Below are 19,236 nucleotides of genomic sequence, written 5' to 3'. Positions count from 1 at the left end.
GCCAGCAATCCCAGGGGAAAACTACAAATGTGCATCTAATACACGGCCTGCAGTCAGGGTGCGGGACTCCCTGGCTGGAAGAGGCCCCTTCACCCCTGCAGTGTGAGGAAGGGGAACACCACACCCACAGTCTCCCACCTCCCGGGGACACTCAATGGCCCATCACTGGCAGCTGAGTCAGCGGCGATCTCTAACATTCCAGTTAAACAATAAAAGCAGCACCCAAATGGGTGGGTCAAAATAAATTTCATTGACCAAAAGTCTTCAAAATGTACAGAAGTTAGTGTGTTTCCTTACACAGACTTCAGAAGCTAATGAGAAGCCAGCGACTGCTTAGCGCGCTTTCAGAGGCGCTTTCTCGCACGAGACAGTGGTATTTGTTCCTCCAGCACGAACGGAATTCAGATTTACAGCCTGAAATATCAACAGCAGTCGTCAGCGACTGCTTCTCCTGGCACCGGTTTTCAGAGCTGAGGAGATGAGGTTTAAAGCATCAGGTGCTGACAGTGTCACACCAAGTCAAAGGGTGCTCACCTGGTCAAAAGTTCGCTCGGACAGAATAATCTTTTAAGTAAATTAACAATGTTAAGAGGACTGCACACGTTTGAGAAGTGTAGAACGTTACAAATCAAGTGAAAAAATGAGGCCATCTTGCTCTGAATCTCACGGCTCTCATTTTCCATCTGCGCTGCCTGGTAGAGGGAGGCCTGTGGGTGGGGGTGTCACAGAACACTCCCCCACCACCCCCTGGGAGCTGCTCTTCCCCTCAGGAAGGTCCAGGGGACCCACGGGTGCTCCGCTCACACCAGGACCAGCACCAGCCCACAGCCTGGCCCCTGCTCACAGACTCCGGGCGACAGCCTTCGCAGGGGCATGTGTGAATCTCTGTAACGTCAGACACATACATGGGCACATTTTCTGTTTTTAGAACTAGACGCTAAATTTACCATCTGAGTTCAGGACACTCCATGATAGACTCGTGGCAGGCCCTGGACTCACGCACCACCAGGCAAGCCCCTGGTCCAGCCACTCCCACACACTTCTGGGCACAAATCTTGGCCAAGAGGCAATGGGAGTAAGAACCTTGCTACTGAGTTTAGATCTCATGCATGGCTTTCTACTCCTCTCCTCTGGTGTCCTCAGGGTAACATCCCCAACCCTGGGACTGGCTGAAGTCTCCCTCAGCTTCCACATGCAGCAGCTCAACAGAAACCCGGGCCTCACACACACCTGCGGCGAGGGGCTCACGGACGCCGAAGCCCTGCATCCCGGGGCAGGAGAGACGAGTCTCCAGGCTCCACGCACCCCACACAGCCACCCTCTGCCTACGGCTTCCTGCTCGGCAGAGAGTCTGCTTAGGTTTCTTGCTGGTTTTCAGGAACATGCTCTTAAAAGAATGAACCATTTCAGGCTGAGAGGTACGGGTATAAGGTGACACACGAAGGTGAAAACGGAGTCATTGTGACTGAGGAACACTTCACTCCCGCAGGGGAGGCAGAAACCCACCATCTGAGAGGCCATCTCAGAAGCCAGCGGCTCTTGGACCTCAGCAAACACTGCAGCCTCACTGCTGACGTGTGCGCTCACCTGGGACGCTCTCCATTATACTGCACAACCACTACAATCTCAGCTGTCACAGATGCAGACAAGTCTCGCCTCTGAACACCGCAAGGCTTTTTGTTTCATTTTGTTTTACTAGACAGCCACAAGCAGGGTACAGGAAAGATGGCTGGAAGCCAGTCAAACGGGATCATTAAAATGATTCGGTGTATGACATAAAGCAAAACTCATCTCAACAACGGAGTCCCAAAGTCTCAAGGCTAAACAGGCATAACTGCTACTTTAACATTTCTAGAAATGAAGGAATTCCACGTTCAATCAGCAGCGTAATGAATTTTCATGTACTGACAGACAATACCGCTGCTCCCTGCTGCGTCCCTCAGGGGAGAGCCCTGCCCACTGCCTGCCCAGCGGAACCTGCGTGGAGCTGAGCACACGGAGCACACCGCCTGCCTCTGCCCAGCGGTCACCTTCCCCATGTTCCCAGGGGAACGAGGCCCTTGCCACAGTCTCATCTGTTCTCCTCCACGCCCTGTGTACACTGCGCAGTCGTGGTTCCTCCACAGACGGCGAGCACCCACCCTCTGGCTGATGCACCACACACTGGTTAGCAGCCACCCACCCACAAGTCATGCCGCAACTTCAAATGAAATCCCTTACTTCTCACAAAAAGCCTTCCAGGCTCGTCTCTGCTTGGAGTGACCCCTTCTTGAACCAGGGCCATTTTTTTACCACTTTTGTTCATACTTTCAGAAGTAGTGATATTTTTGAGAATTTAAGATTTATTCAAGCTTTTCATGTCCTTTGGGAACAGTGCAGTGTGGACCGCTCTTGGGCCACCCTGGAGCCACATATCCTCTACATCTGAGCAGAACCAGGAGAGCAACCCCGCCCCCGCCCTCAGCCACACAGTCTAGCGCCCTCTGGTGTCACTCCAACAAAGCGTGCTCGGCCGTGTATGCGTTTATTGTACCCTGTGTGCACAATGCAGTTCATAGGGTCACTTTTCATGCCAAAGCAAAACCTATACTTTTGGATAAAACTGAGTGGCGGGGTTGTATTGTTTTATTGTACAGCCGTCACCGTCATGACAGCGAGCCACTGAGCTGCCAGGCTCCAGGCACCTGGGTGCCACATGCACATTACTTCATGTCTAGCACAGAGCACCAGTCGGGGACATTCCTTACAGGTCCAATGCATCCGGGGCATCTGCTGAGAATAAACCGAGTGCTATTCCCGTGCTGCTGTGGGAGGCTGAAGGGCACACACATGGGGCTTCTTCCTCACCATGCAAACATGCGGGCACCCTGGGTACACCCCCCGGCCAGTCACCCAAGATTAAGACATTCAAACATGATGGTCGGTGTTCTACAAAAGCAACTGAAGAAGTGACTGGCGTCACCAACCTCACTATGGTACCCACCCAGGGATCAGTCAAGAGTCATGGTTCACAATGATACTGCAAATGATACTTTTCCTAAAAAGTTACTGTATCTAGTGTCATAGGAAAAATGCTCAGTAAAAAAGGACAGAATCAAAACTCTTCCTGCCTTTCACGTTGGAAATTAGTTTAATATCTACAGTATTGAATACATTTCATTGGCAATGAGAATTGACAAGAACTCCTTAATGTGTGCTGTTTTGTTTCTGAAGGTACAGATGCTGACATTTTTTCAATAAAAATTCCGTACATTATGAACTAGAGGAGAAAAACGACCTGCAGCAGGACCACCCTTCAATGCGGAGTCACCGTCGCGGCTCTGGGACGGCCCCTGATTGAAGGGCCTCCTTTTCAACTGGAAATCTACATTGATCATTGGCATATGAATGTGTTTCTATCATGAAATGAATGTGATTGATTAAATGGCCTTGATTAAGTATCTTACCTTGGTCTTAAAATTTGTTATCTGTTTTCTTCATTGTATGTGTTTATTAATACCAGTAAAAACAGATTATCACACATCTTCCATAAAATGATTGTGATAGAAATGTCACTTAGTGTGTACGATGATACACCACCTGCAGCAGACATCTTGGAATATTACATCATTTTAAGTGCAGTACAGGGCAGCTGAGTTCAAATCCAACTTGACTGATGTGGGCTCCCATAAAAGCTGTTACCAGTGAAGGCGAAAAAAATAAGAATTTGCTCTACTAAGGGAATAAGAAATGAAGTTACACAACACTTACATCACATTAATTCCTTCACAGGCCTTCATCATGCAAGTGTGGAATTCCAATCTAGTCTCTGCACTGGAGTGACGTAGCAGCATGTATTATAATTATTTCATATAAATTTTATCACACACACATTTCTCAAAAAGAATTTAAACCACAACGTGACCTAAAGTGTCTTGAGTAAAAACTCTAGGAAAATCCCTTATCTCAATCGAGTGCGATGAAAGGAAGGAAATAAAAACATGCAGAGTGTGTGCCCCAGTAAGGAACCAGTCTGGCCCCTAACAGCCACCCCAGGGCCACCTGACCCACTCCAGAGCCAGGCCTGGTGGTCTGCAGGTCTGAGCACACTACCCCTTGCTGTGCACACTGCAACATCACGGAAAAATCTATGAATTCACCTGAAGTGCATTTAAATTCTGTCAAAGTGAACTCTAATGAAGATTTACATAAACCACAAAGTGGCCTAATGGAGGGGGCCTAGGAATATAAATGTTTTTATAAAAGGAACATGAATATATACTACCGGATCTAGGCATCACCTTCAAAATGCAGAAAGGTCTATGCGTTTCATGTATTTAAGATATAATATAAATGTCTTTAATAATTGGTCAACTCTTCAGCGCTGAAGAATTAAAAATCAATTAAGTCTAGTAATTATAAAAGCTTCCTCCAAGCCTCCCAGGCTCAGAGCACTGTCTAACCCAGACACTGAGCTCTCCTGACCATCAGCTCGTCTAGCTCGTCCTGGTGGCCTCCCCTGGTCCTGCAAGCCCTGGTCTTTCATACACAAGTCACAGTCAGAAACAGACAAGACTTCAGTAGCCTCAGAGTTTTGCTGTCTCTGGTATCTGACAACAGTGTCAATGTATCAGGTAGATACATGAACCAAAACACCATGCAAGAAACTCATCAAAAGTCTAAGTAAAACTGCCTGCTGTAGCCTAAGGGGCTACAGAACCACAACTTCTTTGTTTCTAATATTATTTGGAATCGCAGACCACCTTCCAGTACCTTTCTAGGAAACTAACCTGAACTTAAACAAAGAAGAAAGGAAAAAGGAGAAGGAACCTGTATAAACTTTGCCTTTCCACGTTTCACGTTCTGGTAGGCTCCCAGAAGTTCCCTGCGGAGTTCTGTGTCTCCGTGAGTGTGTCCAAAGGTAATGCTCAGTTACCTACATGTATCAACTGGAGGCAGGCCCAGGCCCAGTGTGCGAGCAGCTCCTGACCACTGCTGACCACTGCTGACCACTGCTGAGCTGAGTCACTACAGAAACCTACTCAGGAGTGGCCCAGACTGACGCCACCACTAGGAAGCACAACAGCAAGCCACACTGGGCGCCTCACGGGACTGCCCCAGTCCCTGACCTTCTAGCCCAGGAACATCCGCCCTTCCTCACACAGGAGGAAACAGCTGAAGCCACCCCGGCCCTCCTGGAGTCCAGGGCAGAGAGCAGCACTCCGGCCCAGCAGGAGGAAGGGGCCTATCCAGTCCTGTCTCACTTCCCTGCTCCAAAAAACCCAAGGTTATCACCGCCTCATGAAACAGAATCACTGGGAACTTAAATAATAAGAAATTAAAACTTGGATGTAAAAGCTTCATGCAGGCAGTCACTAAAATCAGGAAGCCAAACTACCTCTGGACAAAAAAGTGTCCTGTCTGCATTTTGCGGCAGTTTTCTGTTTTGTTCTGGCAGTGGCAAAGACTTGATTTGCTGATGGCGCCTGCGTGTCATGTAATGATGGCAGGTGATGCCTCACAGCTCTCACGTTGCTACCACAAACTGTGCGAGCCCAGAAAACACGAGTTGTGTACAATGGCAGTTCTAATTCACCTCAACAAAGAATGCCAGAATTTAAAGGGCCAAAAACATGGATCCAAAGCCATGGGATGCTGGAGGACGAGAAAATAGTTGGCCTCCTCCACAAGCCTGGTCTGGAAGCAGCAGGAATCAGGTGTGGCCTGTGAGCCACCCTCCATCCCACCCAGCACTGAGTGCGACAGGACCAGCGTCTCACTGGCTCAGGCTGGCCTCGTGTGGGAGACAGTGTGAGGGCTATGCAGAGCACGTTTTTAAGACAAATGTCAAGAACAAGCAAACTGCATCGACTGAAGTATATACGTACATTTACACATACACTGTGTGTTTGTATATTTGAAATGCTCAAATAAACTAAAATAGCGCACTGGTTTTTTCCACTTCATGAATTTTAGATAGGTCAGGGGACCTAAAAGTCTCCTACCTCTATGGAGAATACCAAGGGTATGCTCATCAGATCTGACCTTTACTCACACCACAACGTGGTTTACTCCATGGCCTCCATGGGAATGCCATGATTATCATCATTATTATTGTTTTACCTCATTCTCAGTTAAGGACGCAGAAGGAGATGAACTTTTGCTAAACCCAAGAGCTGAAGACGCTGCCGCGGAGGCTCGGTTTCGCTTCTTCAGGGGTTTGCATGCATCCGACAGATTTTTCGTTGCTGTAAATAAGAAAAAAAATGGTTATAAAGTTTGAAGTCTTACACCCTCAGTTTCTTTACTGATTTAAAAATACTCCTCAAATAAGTGAAGCTAAAACGTGAACCTTCCAGGCCCCTTTGCTGAAGGAGGGCTTCACACTTTTTATCATGAACAACCTGAATGTAGACAGAGCAGACAAACTGTACAGTGATCTCTATGTCCTCACTGTTTGGCCCCCAGATCCATCATCTGGGGCCAATGTGGCTCCACGCACACTTGGTTCCACACTGTTCTGCCAGACTGATTATTCTGAAGCAAATCCCAGATCAATAATTTCATCAACAAGAAGCCTGGTCCACCTGAGGGGCCTTCAGAAGGTACACAGCATGAAAACACTATGTATCGACTCCAATGGTTTGCCCAAATACATTTATCTTGTAACCCAATTTTTCTCAAATTTTTTGAAGTATACCCATATATTTTTTTTTTTTTTTTTGACAGGCAGAGTGGACAGTGAGAGAGAGAGACAGAGAGAAAGGTCTTCCTTTGCCGTTGGTTCACCCTCCAATGGCCGCCGCGGCCAGTGCGCTGCGGCCGGCGCACCACGCTGATCCAATGGCAGGAGCCAGGTGCTTTTCCTGGTCTCCCATGGGGTGCAGGGCCCAAGCACCTGGGCCATCCTCCACTGCACTCCCTGGCCACAGCAGAGAGCTGGCCTGGAAGAGGGGCAACCGGGACAGAATCCGGCACCCCAACCGGGACTAGAACCCGGTGTGCCGGCGCCGCTAGGCGGAGGATTAGCCTAGTGAGCCGCGGCGCCGGCCAGTATACCCATATTTCTAAAACAAAGTTTTGAATATGACCACAATACCTCTTCCATGCTTGCACATAACAATTCCTTTACATCATCAAACATTCAGTCAACACTGAAATGTTGTGTTGCTCACAGCTGGTTCTTTAAGACCAGCGCAGCACCTCCCACGGCAGGAATACAGCTCTCTGCGGCCTTCGCGACCTCTCCTTCCCAGGGCTTCACTCCCTTTCTAGGAAGAGCTGACGCAGCAGATTCTTCAACAAACCACGAGACGGGTATTTCACAGAGATAATCCAGGACGAGGTGCATGGAGCCCTCACCCCTCTCACTGTTCTGGCAGCGATTTTTCATGGACTTATTTTAAGCTAATTCAGAACCACAGAGGAGGCACACGGGATCTACATATTGAGGAACAAAGGGATTTAAGGGGAAACCTGGCCCACCATGTAAAATGAAACAATAAAGCCAAGTGAAAAATCAGTAGGAGAATCACTTGAATAAAATTCAACTAAATTCTTAAAACACCTTACACATTAATTTCCTTTTTCAACTGCATGAAACCCCTCCTCCTTTTCCTCTGAGATTCAACTTTAGCTGTCCACTGCTCCTGAGTGCTTCACAGACCCACCCACCCTCACCCTGCATCAGCCCCTGGGAGCCCCTGGGGGCGGCCGTCCACCACATTACCTGCCTGGCTCTTGAGCAAGGAGGTCGTCTCTGTGGCCTTGTACGAGCTTGTTCTGGTGGTTTTGTCAGTGAGCACGTCCCTCTGTTAAGGAGAGAAACAACCTCCTAATATCAAGGAACACAGGGTGCTGCGACTTGCCCGACAGAAGCTTCAACCTTGGTCACCTGACAGCTGCGCCACCTCAGACCGTGTCCACTTGTGTGCCTCTACTCTAGTGTCTGCCAGCTCATACAAGTGTGTTCTAGATAATCCCTCAGCTTTCTGCTGAATCCAAAGCTGAGGATGAAGTAAATAAATTGCTTCTCGAATGCCTGCTGCCCGAGAGGCTGCCTCATCAGATGTGAAGGTCAGTGAAGCAGGAAACACCCGTCTCCACGCACCGGGGCAGTGCTGCCTGCTGGTCACCCCCGCCATTCACTCAGGTCCTCCTCGCCCATCTACCTGACACCAGGGAAGGTAGAGCAGCATGGTCGGGGGTGCTCACAAAGACTGGACAAGAGAACGGATGCAGAGTGGGCACTGTAGCACAGTGGGTTAAGACATCACACACAACGACAGCGTCCCATACCAGAGTGCTGGCTACTCCGCTTCCAGTGCAGTTTCACACTAACGCACCTGGGAAGCAGACGAGGGCTCAAGCACACGAACCCCTGCCACTCCTGGGAGAGGCCCGGCTGGGATTCCTGGCTCTTGGCTTTGGCCTGGCCCAGCACTGACTGTGGTGGCTATTTGGGGAGTAAATCAGTGGATGAGAAATCTTTCTCTCTCTCCCCCTCTCCTTCCCCATCACTGTTTTAAATCGGGAAAAAGAAAAACAGATAATGGGCACATGGCCCTTGGAAAGTCAGCCACACCTCGGCCATACTCAGAACACACAGGAGTCACATGCAGTGTGGCCTGGCTGATAAGAATCAGGCTAGAGGAAACACCAGTGCTTTTTATAGATGGTACTTCCAGAGCTATTAGCTAATAAAACATTTCTACTTAGCTACTTCATGTAAATTTTGGTATTTTGGATGTCCAGGGTCACACAAATCATTTACACAAATATTTCAAAGCAACTAATTTCAGTATGACTGCCAGTAAAGAGCTGCTTTAATAAGTGGTGGCCAGAGGAAATAGTACGTGTGTGCTTCCTGGTAACCACAAACTCACAGCTCAAGGTGAACTCCACCGAGCCGCAGTGTAAACAACTCCACCAGACAGCAGGTGCCCAGAAGAGTGTTGACAGGAAAAATGGGGCAAGGCCTGCCTGCTCCCCTAACCTGGGAGTGACTTCTAAAGTGACCAGATAGATGACACAGTGCCCACAAGCCTGCACTTCAGTAATACATGATTTATTTCCCATTCTCCAAGATAAGCTAGGACCAACACTTGATTTAGGTAAGTAAAAGTTAGTATCAGCTTTACTCAGTCGTAAGTACACAACTACTTTACAAAACAATTACTGCACACATATAAATTCAAACAAAGTACACAGCCTGCTTCACCCCTCCGTTCTCAAGACCACTGGAGTGAGTGCTGCCAGGAAGGGCTCAAGTCCTCACATGCACGGGCACGGTGTGCTGGACACAACTGTCCACTCTTTCTCTGGATTTATGGACCTTAGTCAGTCCACTCCCTCCTGACACCAGCCAAACCCTGTCCCTTGACAGAGGCTGGCATCCAAGGCCCTAGGGAGCCACTGTGGAGAGTGGGGCTTGTGTGTCTCTGCTGCTCCTTGCCCGTTGCTCCACGCAGGCCTACACTCCCACTGCGTAAAGAGTAACAAGAAATACCAGCAAACTGGTAATTTTTTTTTATTTGAAAGGCAGTAAAGGGAGAGGAGGAGGGGGAGGAGGAGGGAGGAGGGAGGAGGGAGAGAGGGAGAGAGGGAGAGAGGGAAAGAGAGAGAGAGGTCTTTCATCTGCTGGTCCATTCCCCAAATGGCTGTAATAGCCGGGGCTGGGGCTGAACCAGGACAAAGCCAGGAGCTTTCAGGTTCTCCCACGTGGGTGCAGGGACCAAGCACTTGGGCCACCTTCCACTGCTTTCCCAGGCCATGAGCAGAGAGCTGGAATGGAAGTGGAGCAGCCGGGACTCGGACCACTGTCCATACAGGATGCAGGCACTGCAGGTGGAGGCTTAATCCTCTACAGCACAGCTCTTGCCCCCAGTTCATAACTTTTTTATTGAAATATAACATACATGGACCTCTAACAGATTTTTAGTTTCATGTCAATTCATTATTCACACATTGATTAATAAGCTCCATAGAAAAAGTCTTTTTTTTTTGCGGCGCCGGCACACCGGGTTCTAGTCCCGGTCGGGGCGCCGGATTCTGTCCCGGTTGCCCCTCTTCCAGGCCAGCTCTCTGCTATGGCCAGGGAGTGCAGTGGAGGATGGCCCAGGTGCTTGGGCCCTGCACCCCATGGGAGACCAGGAAAAGCACCTGGCTCCTGGCTCCTGCCAGGATCAGCGCGGTGCGCCGGCTGCAGCGGCGGCCATTGGAGGGTGAACCAACGGCAAAGGAAGACCTTTCTCTCTGTCTCTCTCTCTCACTGTCCACTCTGCCTGTAAAAAAAAAAAAAAAAAAAAAAAAAAAAAAAAGAAAAAGAAAAAGTCTTTTTTTTTTTTTTTTTTTTTTGACAGGCAGAGTGGACAGTGAGAGAGACAGACAGAGAGAAAGGTCTTCCTTTTGCTGTTGGTTCACCCTCCAATGGCCACCGCGGCCAGTGCGCTGCGGCCGGCGCACCGCGCTGATCCGATGGCAGGAGCCAGGTACTTCTCCTGGTCTCCCATGGGGTGCAGGGCCCAAGCACTTGGGCCATCCTCCACTGCACTCCCTGGCCACAGCAGAGAGCTGGCCTGGAAGAGGGGCAACCAGGACAGAATCCAGTGCCCCAACTGGGACTAGAACCCGGTGTGCTGGCGTCACACGGCGGAGGATTAGCCTAGTGAGCCACGGCGCCAGCTCGAAAAAGTCATTTTTAATAGACAGTTTGTCCAAAACTCCAGGTGTGTGGATGTTTGTTTTCTTGACCCATCAGGCACAGCAGTTCTGCGTGACCGCTGCTGCGTGAGCACTTACGCTTGTCAGCAACCTCTCAGCAGGGCCTGTGAGAAAGGCAGCCTTCCTGCTGAGCGCTGCTGCCGAAATCCTGCCTGCACCTCACAGACACACAAGCGCAAAGCGGGATTACCTTCCGCAGACCCGGCTTGTCCGTCCTGAGTCTCTTCCTGGGTGCATCCTCCACGTCAGCTTCTTCTGGAGGGTCCGGGGTCCTCTTTGTGTGGTTTCGTTTTTTCCCATTTAAGGTACCTAGGAATGGGGGATGGGGAAATGTCCATGAAACACACACCACAAGCTGCCCAGGACGTCCAGCGAACAGATGACCTAGGTCAAATCTCTTCACAGTGAGAAACTGGGGACTGAACGTATTAATCCTAACCTAGGGATTACGATATCCATGTTTGCTACCATTTTAATGTCCTGTAGCCTTATATTTGAATATAACCCTGTATTTTATTTTTTTATTTTTTTTTTATTTTTATTTATTTTTTTTTTTTGACAGGCAGAGTGGACAGTGAGAGAGAGAGAGACAGAGAGAAAGGTCTTCCTTTGCCGTTGGTTCACCCTCCAATGGCCGCCGCGGCCGGCGCGCTGCGGCCGGCACACCGCGCTGATCCGATGGCAGGAGCCAGGAGCCAGGTGCTTTTCCTGGTCTCCCATGGGGTGCAGGGCCCAAGCACCTGGGCCATCCTCCACTGCACTCCCTGGCCACAGCAGAGAGCTGGCCTGGAAGAGGGGCAACCGGGACAGAATCCGGCGCCCCGACCGGGACTAGAACCCGGTGTGCCGGTGCCGCTAGGCGGAGGATTAGCCTAGTGAGCCGCGGCGCCGGCCCTATAACCCTGTATTTTAAATAATCTTTCTTTTTAGCATTAACAGCCTAGTGGAACCTAAATTGAATTTTTAAAAATACACAGCATATTCCTTTGTTACACACTTCCTTAAAGAACCACCTCACAATCACACTGCATTCGTGTCTTCAGATAGAGGGTTTTCTACCGCTCAGTGCCTGTGCCAGGCACCAGACGTTCCCGGCAACATCAGTCACCCACGACCAAAGGTGCCAACAGTACTGGCCTGCAGGGACACGATGTAAGTAAGAGTACAGCCTCCAGAGAGAGTGCATTTGAACACGTCAGTGCTCACTTCACATACAAATCCAGCATTTTCATTTGCACAGTTGTTCCACAGAGGCCCAGTTTACTGACAGACTATTCATCACACACTTGAGGGACAGCTGTCGTCACCAAACCTGTTGCCTGCTGGGACGGAGGAGTGCGCAGCTCCACAGTGCCCAGTAAGGCCTGAGGGAGGAGGTGCAGGCACAGGCACAGGGCGCCCCCTCAGCTCCAGGCCTCGGGTTCCCACTGAGGCCCTCACCAAGCTCTGCCCCAGCCACACCCATGGCTGGCCATAAATGTAGCCCCAGAACCTCATCTGCCAGGCTCTCCTCCACCAGTCTCCTCCATGCCAGCAGTGCCTGCCAGCAGCATGCCCCTCTGGTGCCCGGACTCCGCACAGTGTCTTCTACACAAGTGCATCCTAGGGACGCCTTCTTCTACAGAGTGAGGCAGCAGTCATTTCTAGCAACCTGTCTGAATTTCCAGTGCTGAGACAAGGGGATATGACACATCTTTGTTATCAGCATCAGGTCACCTCCAAGTCAGAGCTCAAGAGTACCCAGGAGCCGGCACACACCTGACACACACCGGGAGAGTACCCAGGAGCCGGCACACACCTGACACACACCGGGAGAGCACCCAGGAACCAGCACACACACCGGGAGAGTACCCAGGAGCCAGCACACACCTGACACACACCGGGAGAGCACCCAGGAGCCGGCACACACCTGACACACACCGGGAGAGTACCCAGGAGCCGGCACACACCTGACACACACCGGGAGAGCACCCAGGAGCCGGCACACACCTGACACACACCGGGAGAGTACCCAGGAGCCGGCACACACCTGACACACACCGGGAGAGCACCCAGGAGCCGGCACATACCTGACACACACCGGGAGAGTACGCAGGAGCCGGCACACACCTGACACACACCGGGAGAGCACCCAGGAGCCGGCACACACCTGACACACACCGGGAGAGTACCCAGGAGCCGGCACACACCTGACACACACCAGGAGAGCACCCAGGAGCCGGCACACACCTGACACACACCGGGAGAGTAACCAGGAGCCGGCACACACCGGGAGAGTACCCAGGAGCCGGCACACACCTGACACACACCGGGAGAGCACCCAGGAGCCGGCACACACCTGACACACACCGGGAGAGCACCCAGGAGCCGGCACACACCTGACACACACCGGGAGAGCACCCAGGAGCCGGCACACACCTGACACACACCGGGAGAGTAACCAGGAGCCAGCACACACCGGGAGAGTACGCAGAAGCCGGCACACACCTGACACACACCAGGAGAGCACCCAGGAGCCGGCACACACCTGACACACACCGGGAGAGTACCCATGAGCCAGCACACACCTGACACACACCGGGAGAGTACCCAGGAGCCAGCACACACCTGACACACACCGGGAGAGTACGCAGGAGCCGGCACACACCTGACACACACCGGGAGAGCACCCAGGAGCCAGCACACACCTGACACACACCGGGAGAGCACCCAGGAGCCGGCACACACCTGACACACACCGGGAGAGTACGCAGGAGCCGGCACACACCTGACACACACCGGGAGAGCACCCAGGAGCCAGCACACACCTGACACACACCGGGAGAGTACCCAGGAGCCAGCACACACCTGACACACACCGGGAGAGTACCCAGGAGCCGGCACACACCTGACACACACCAGGAGAGTAACCAGGAGCCAGCACACACCGGGAGAGCACCCAGGAACCAACAGACACCTGACACACACCAGGAGAGCACCCAGGAGCCGGCACACACCTGACACACACCGGGAGAGTACGCAGGAGCCGGCACACACCTGACACACACCGGGAGAGCACCCAGGAGCCGGCACACACCTGACACACACCGGGAGAGTACCCAGGAGCCGGCACACACCTGACACACACCGGGAGAGCACCCAGGAGCCGGCACACACCTGACACACACCGGGAGAGTACGCAGGAGCCGGCACACACCTGACACACCGGGAGAGCACCCAGGAGCCGGCACACACCTGACACACACCGGGAGAGTACCCAGGAGCCAGCACACACCTGACACACACCGGGAGAGTACCCAGGAGCCGGCACACACCTGACACACACCAGGAGAGTAACCAGGAGCCAGCACACACCGGGAGAGCACCCAGGAACCAACAGACACCTGACACACACCAGGAGAGCACCCAGGAGCCGGCACACACCTGACACACACCGGGAGAGTACGCAGGAGCCGGCACACACCTGACACACACCGGGAGAGCACCCAGGAGCCGGCACACACCTGACACACACCGGGAGAGTACCCAGGAGCCGGCACACACCTGACACACACCGGGAGAGCACCCAGGAGCCGGCACACACCTGACACACACCGGGAGAGTACGCAGGAGCCGGCACACACCTGACACACACCGGGAGAGCACCCAGGAGCCAGCACACACCTGACACACACCGGGAGAGTACCCAGGAGCCAGCACACACCTGACACACACCGGGAGAGTACCCAGGAGCCGGCACACACCTGACACACACCAGGAGAGTAACCAGGAGCCAGCACACACCGGGAGAGCACCCAGGAACCAACAGACACCTGACACACACCAGGAGAGCACCCAGGAGCCGGCACACACCTGACACACACCGGGAGAGTACGCAGGAGCCAGCACACACCTGACACACACCGGGAGAGCACCCAGGAGCCGGCACACACCTGACACACACCGGGAGAGTACCCAGGAGCCGGCACACACCTGACACACACCAGGAGAGCACCCAGGAGCCGGCACACACCTGACACACACCGGGAGAGTAACCAGGAGCCAGCACACACCGGGAGAGTACCCAGGAGCCGGCACACACCTGACACACACCGGGAGAGTACGCAGGAGCCGGCACACACCTGACACACACTGGGAGAGCACCCAGGAGCCGGCACACACCTGACACACACCGGGAGAGCACCCAGGAACCAACAGACACCTGACACACACCGGGAGAGCACCCAGGAGCCGGCACACACCTGACACACACCGGGAGAGTAACCAGGAGCCAGCACACACCGGGAGAGCACCCAGGAACCAACAGACACCTGACACACACCAGGAGAGCACCCAGGAGCCGGCACACACCTGACACACACCGGGAGAAAAACTTGCCCACGAGTCCTCCTATCAAGTATTCAGGAACAGCCAGATAGCAAAATGTGAGACACACAACCGGGCTCACACTTACTCTTCCAGCTTCAGGAAACCCAGCTCATCTTAAATAAGCCATCATCTCTACATTAAGTATATGATGAAGAGACGAATTTTCGACTTTAAAAGAAAACATATATAAAAAAGAGACAAAAATACAAATCCTAAATATCCTTGCCATTCTAAACTATAGTATTTGCAATGAATACAAAGAAAATTCAAGATCAATAACCATTAGAGAGCTGACATGGAAAACGAGAAAGCCCTAAGTCAAGAACAAGAACACCTGTGAAGATAGCAGGAAGGTGGCTGGGTGCACGTGTGCTGACAGCCTGCCCCACAAGGTGCCGTGCCAGGGCGCGAGCTGTCTCGCGTGGGAGGCCCAGCTGCTTCTGGGCTTGGCCTCCACTTAGGTGCGTCTTCAAGACTGTGTGTCTGGCCTCTCTAAACTCAATGCATCTGAATCGGTACCCAATCCATCGCTCACTGGTACATCAAGAATATCAGCGTTCTGGGGTGGGCACTGGGCACAGTGGTCAGACACTGCTTGGGATGCCTGTATCCCATGTCAGAGTGTCTGGTTCCAGTTCCGTTCTGCCTCACACCCAGCTTCCTGCTAATAAGCACACTGGTACTCGTGTCCCTGCCACTCACGTGGGAGACCCAGACTGAGTTCTAGGTACCTGGCTTTGGTTGGCCCAGCCCTCTGTGGGCATTTGCAGAGTAAGCCAGAGGACAGATCTCTCTCTGTCTCTGCCTTTCCAATACAATGAAAATAATATTAAAAAAAAAATTCTCCACGAAAAGCTCACATCCCAAGCATGCAGATCACAAATCCGACCAGTCACACCTTTTCTCCAATTTCACAGCATGAAGTCTCCCTCATCTTACTACAGCCCAAAGCAAAGTCATACTTTTTGGTTTCTTTTTAAAGTAAACATCTAGGGAGAAGCAAAGAATACCCAAAGTCAAGGTTAGTCCAGTCACCCTCTCACCCTCCAAGTTCTCAAGCAGATACGGCCACCTGCAGAGGAGGCAGGCCCTCCACGAGGCCAGGAGGGCTGCTCCTGCGACCCCACTGGGGCACAGACTCCACGCCACCCCACTCAGACCCCAGACTGCCTCACTCCTGTCTTCTTCCTCACGCACACACCCCGTAGGGGCAGAAGACAGCCCTCACGCAGGGAGAAGTGCAGGCAGCACAGGCTGTCCACCATGACCACACGCATTCTAGAAGCTGACCCAGGGGCACCGGCACACGTGTACCCCGTCCCACGGCCCCCACAGCGCGTGAACCCTGTCCCACAACCCGCACAGCGCGTGAACCCCGTCCCACGGCCCGCACAGCGCGTGAACCCCGTCCCACAGCCTGCACAGCGCGTGAACCCCGTCCCACAACCCGCACAGCGCGTGAACCCCGTCCCACGGCCCGCACAGCGCGTGTACCCCGTCCCACGGCCCCCACAGCGCGTGAACCCTGTCCCACAACCCGCACAGCGCGTGTACCCCGTCCCACGGCCCCCACAGCGCGTGAACCCCGTCCCACGGCCCGCACAGCGCGTGTACCCCGTCCCACGGCCTGCACAGCGCGTGTACCCCGTCCCACAGCCCCCACAGCACGTGAACCTCGTCCCACAGCCCGCACAGCGCGTGAACCCCGTCCCACAGCCCCCACAGCGCGTGAACCCTGTCCCACAACCCGCACAGCGCGTGAACCCCGTCCCACAGCCCCCACAGCGCGTGAACCCCGTCCCACGGCCCCCACAGCGCGTGAACCCCGTCCCACGGCCCCACACAGCGCGTGTACCCCGTCCCACGGCCCGCACAGCGCGTGTACCCCGTCCCACGGCCCCCACAGTGCGTGAACCCCGTCCCACGGCCCGCACAGCGCGTGAACCCCGTCCCACGACCCCCACAGCGCACGTACCCCGTCCCACGGCCCCCACAGCGCATGAACCCCGTCCCACGGCCCCCACAGCGCGTGTACCCCACCCCACAGCACGTGAACCCCGTCCCACGGCCCCCACAGCGCGCGTACCCCGTCCCACGGCCCGCACAGCCACTGCACACACAGCTGCAGACTCACCCGAGTCGTCTTCACACGGTGCAGAAGTGACAAGGGCGAACTTGGTGTTGTAGCGCGCCTTCTGCTTCTCGTTGAGCATGTCCCACTGGGACCCCAGCAGCTCTTCGATCTCCTCTCCTGAGGCGTCAGGGTGCTCAGCGACAACCTGGGGACACACCGGGGGCTGCGCTCAGACGCCCGAGCACAGGAAGCTCATCCGGGTTTTGATTTGCACAAAAGCAAACGCGTGGCCCGTTAGAACCGAGTGCACGGTGTTTTTGTTTGTCCGAAACGGCTTACTGTGATTCACCGAAAAGCCGTAAACGAACACAGTGGCAGTGAAAATGATTCTATTACATTTATGTAACACAGGAAATGATAAACAATAAGAACAAAACATACTTTCCGAAATCACTAAATCATTTCTCTACAAGTCACAGCTTCCTAGGCATCCTTGAATACTCGGGTAGGACAAATTCTGCAGAAATGCTACCTGGGCCCTTGCTGTGGGGCAGGTTAATCCTCCGCCTGCAGTGCCGGCATCCCATATGGGCGCCAGTTCAAGTCCTGGCTGCTCCACTTCCAATCCAGCTCTCTATTGTGGCCTGGGAAAGCAGTAGAAGGTGGCCCAAGTGCTTGGGTCCCTGCACCCGCGTGGGAGACCCAGAAGAAGCTCCTGGCTTCAGATGGCCCAGCTCCGGCAGTTCTGCCCACTTAGGGAGTGAACCAGCGGATAAAGACCTTTCTCTCTATCTCTCCTTCTCTGTGTCTGTAACTCTACCTCTCAGCTACATAAATAAAATCTTAAAAAGAATGGGGGACCGGCTATGCGTTCCAGGCTTCTGGCTTTGGCCTTGCCCAGCTCTGGTTGTTGTGGGCATTTGGGGAGTGAATCAGCAGATAGAAGATTCTCTCTATCCCTCGCCCTTCAGGTGAATAAATCTTTTCTATTCATTTATTTGAAAGGCAGAGTTGCAGAGAGCTCTTCCATCTGCCGGCTCACTCCCCAGATGATCCCAACAGCAGGAGCTGCACCGATCCGAAGCCAGGAGCCAGGAGCCTTCTCCCCATCTCCCACACGGGTGCAGGGGCCCAAGGACTTGGGCCATCTTCTACTGCTTTCCCAGGCCACAGCAGAGAGCTGGATGAGAAATGAGGCAGCCAGGACACAAACTGGTACCCACATGGGATGCCAGCACTGCAGGTGGCGGCTTTACCACTATACCATGGCGCCAGCCCCGCAAATGCATGAATCTTTACTTTTTCTTAATTAGAAAAATAAAAAAGAAATGCTACCTGAGCATGAAGTTGTAGTCTTAGCTTAAGTTTGCTCACTGCCACAGCGCCACCCCCCACCTCCCTACCTCTGGACGGGTGCCAAAGGTCCCAAGGAATACGTCTTGACTTTCGCTACAGCTCAGGCCAACACCCAAGGCACGCTGCACAGCCAAGACACAGAGCTTCCCTGGCCACTGGTGCGCTGCTGTCATCGGCACCACAGACATGCTAGAAAGCTCAACTGGAGCCCTAGAACCAGGAATCTGAATTTCCACATGGTCCCCAGCAGCTGGCGCTGTGGCACGGCAGGTTGAAGCCCTGGCCTGAGGCGATGGCTTCCCATATTGACACCAGTTCTAGTCCCGGCTGCTCCTCTTCTGATACAGCTGCTCTCCACTATGGCCTGGGGTAGCAGTGGAAGATGGTCCAAGTCCATGGGCCCCTGCACCCACATGGGAGCCCTGGCTGAAGCTCCTGCCTTCATTCTGGCCCAGTATGCATTTCCCTGATGATTACTAACTGTTGCCCATCCGTGTGTCTTCTTTTAAGAAATGTCAATTTAGGGGCCAGCGTTGTGACACGGGGGTTAAGCCGTTGCCTGCAACACTGGCATCCCATATGAGCACAAGCCCCAGCTGCTCCACTTCCGATCCAGCTCCCTGTTAACGTGCCTGGGAAGGCAGTGGAAGGTGGCCCAGCTCCAGCCATGGTGGCCACTTGGGGAATGAAGCAGTGGATGGAAGATCTCTCTGTAACTGTGCCTCTCAAATCAGTAA

The 19,236-nt window shown here is 53.2% G+C and overlaps 1 protein-coding gene across 6 annotated transcripts in view; it reads right to left on the bottom strand.

Annotated features, from left to right (window-relative positions):
* Nucleotides 1-19,236, bottom strand: part of NSD2 (nuclear receptor binding SET domain protein 2) — a 98,317-nt gene that overhangs the window by 27,102 nt on the left and 51,979 nt on the right. For 5 of the 6 annotated variants that reach the window (XR_011386168.1, XM_070067968.1, XM_070067971.1 and 2 more), the window contains 4 exons: nucleotides 17,204-17,348; nucleotides 10,892-11,010; nucleotides 7,709-7,790; nucleotides 6,103-6,227 (listed from right to left, as the gene is read on the bottom strand). Coding sequence is in view for 5 of the 6 variants with exons in the window: in XM_070067968.1 (XP_069924069.1) it covers nucleotides 6,103-6,227; nucleotides 7,709-7,790; nucleotides 10,892-11,010; nucleotides 17,204-17,348 (471 nt within the window). In the remaining variant the exon portion in view is untranslated. Of the gene's footprint in view, nucleotides 1-3,111; nucleotides 3,675-6,102; nucleotides 6,228-7,708; nucleotides 7,791-10,891; nucleotides 11,011-17,203; nucleotides 17,349-19,236 lie in introns of those variants that run through there. The other variant, XM_070067972.1, reaches the window with a different exon arrangement.

The sequence above is a fragment of the Oryctolagus cuniculus genome, chromosome 2, assembly GCF_964237555.1.
Source record: "Oryctolagus cuniculus chromosome 2, mOryCun1.1, whole genome shotgun sequence".
In the NCBI taxonomy this organism is placed as follows: domain Eukaryota; kingdom Metazoa; phylum Chordata; class Mammalia; order Lagomorpha; family Leporidae; genus Oryctolagus; species Oryctolagus cuniculus.
Note: the sequence above shows the minus strand (reverse complement) of the source record. Positions and strands in the feature narration are given on the sequence as shown.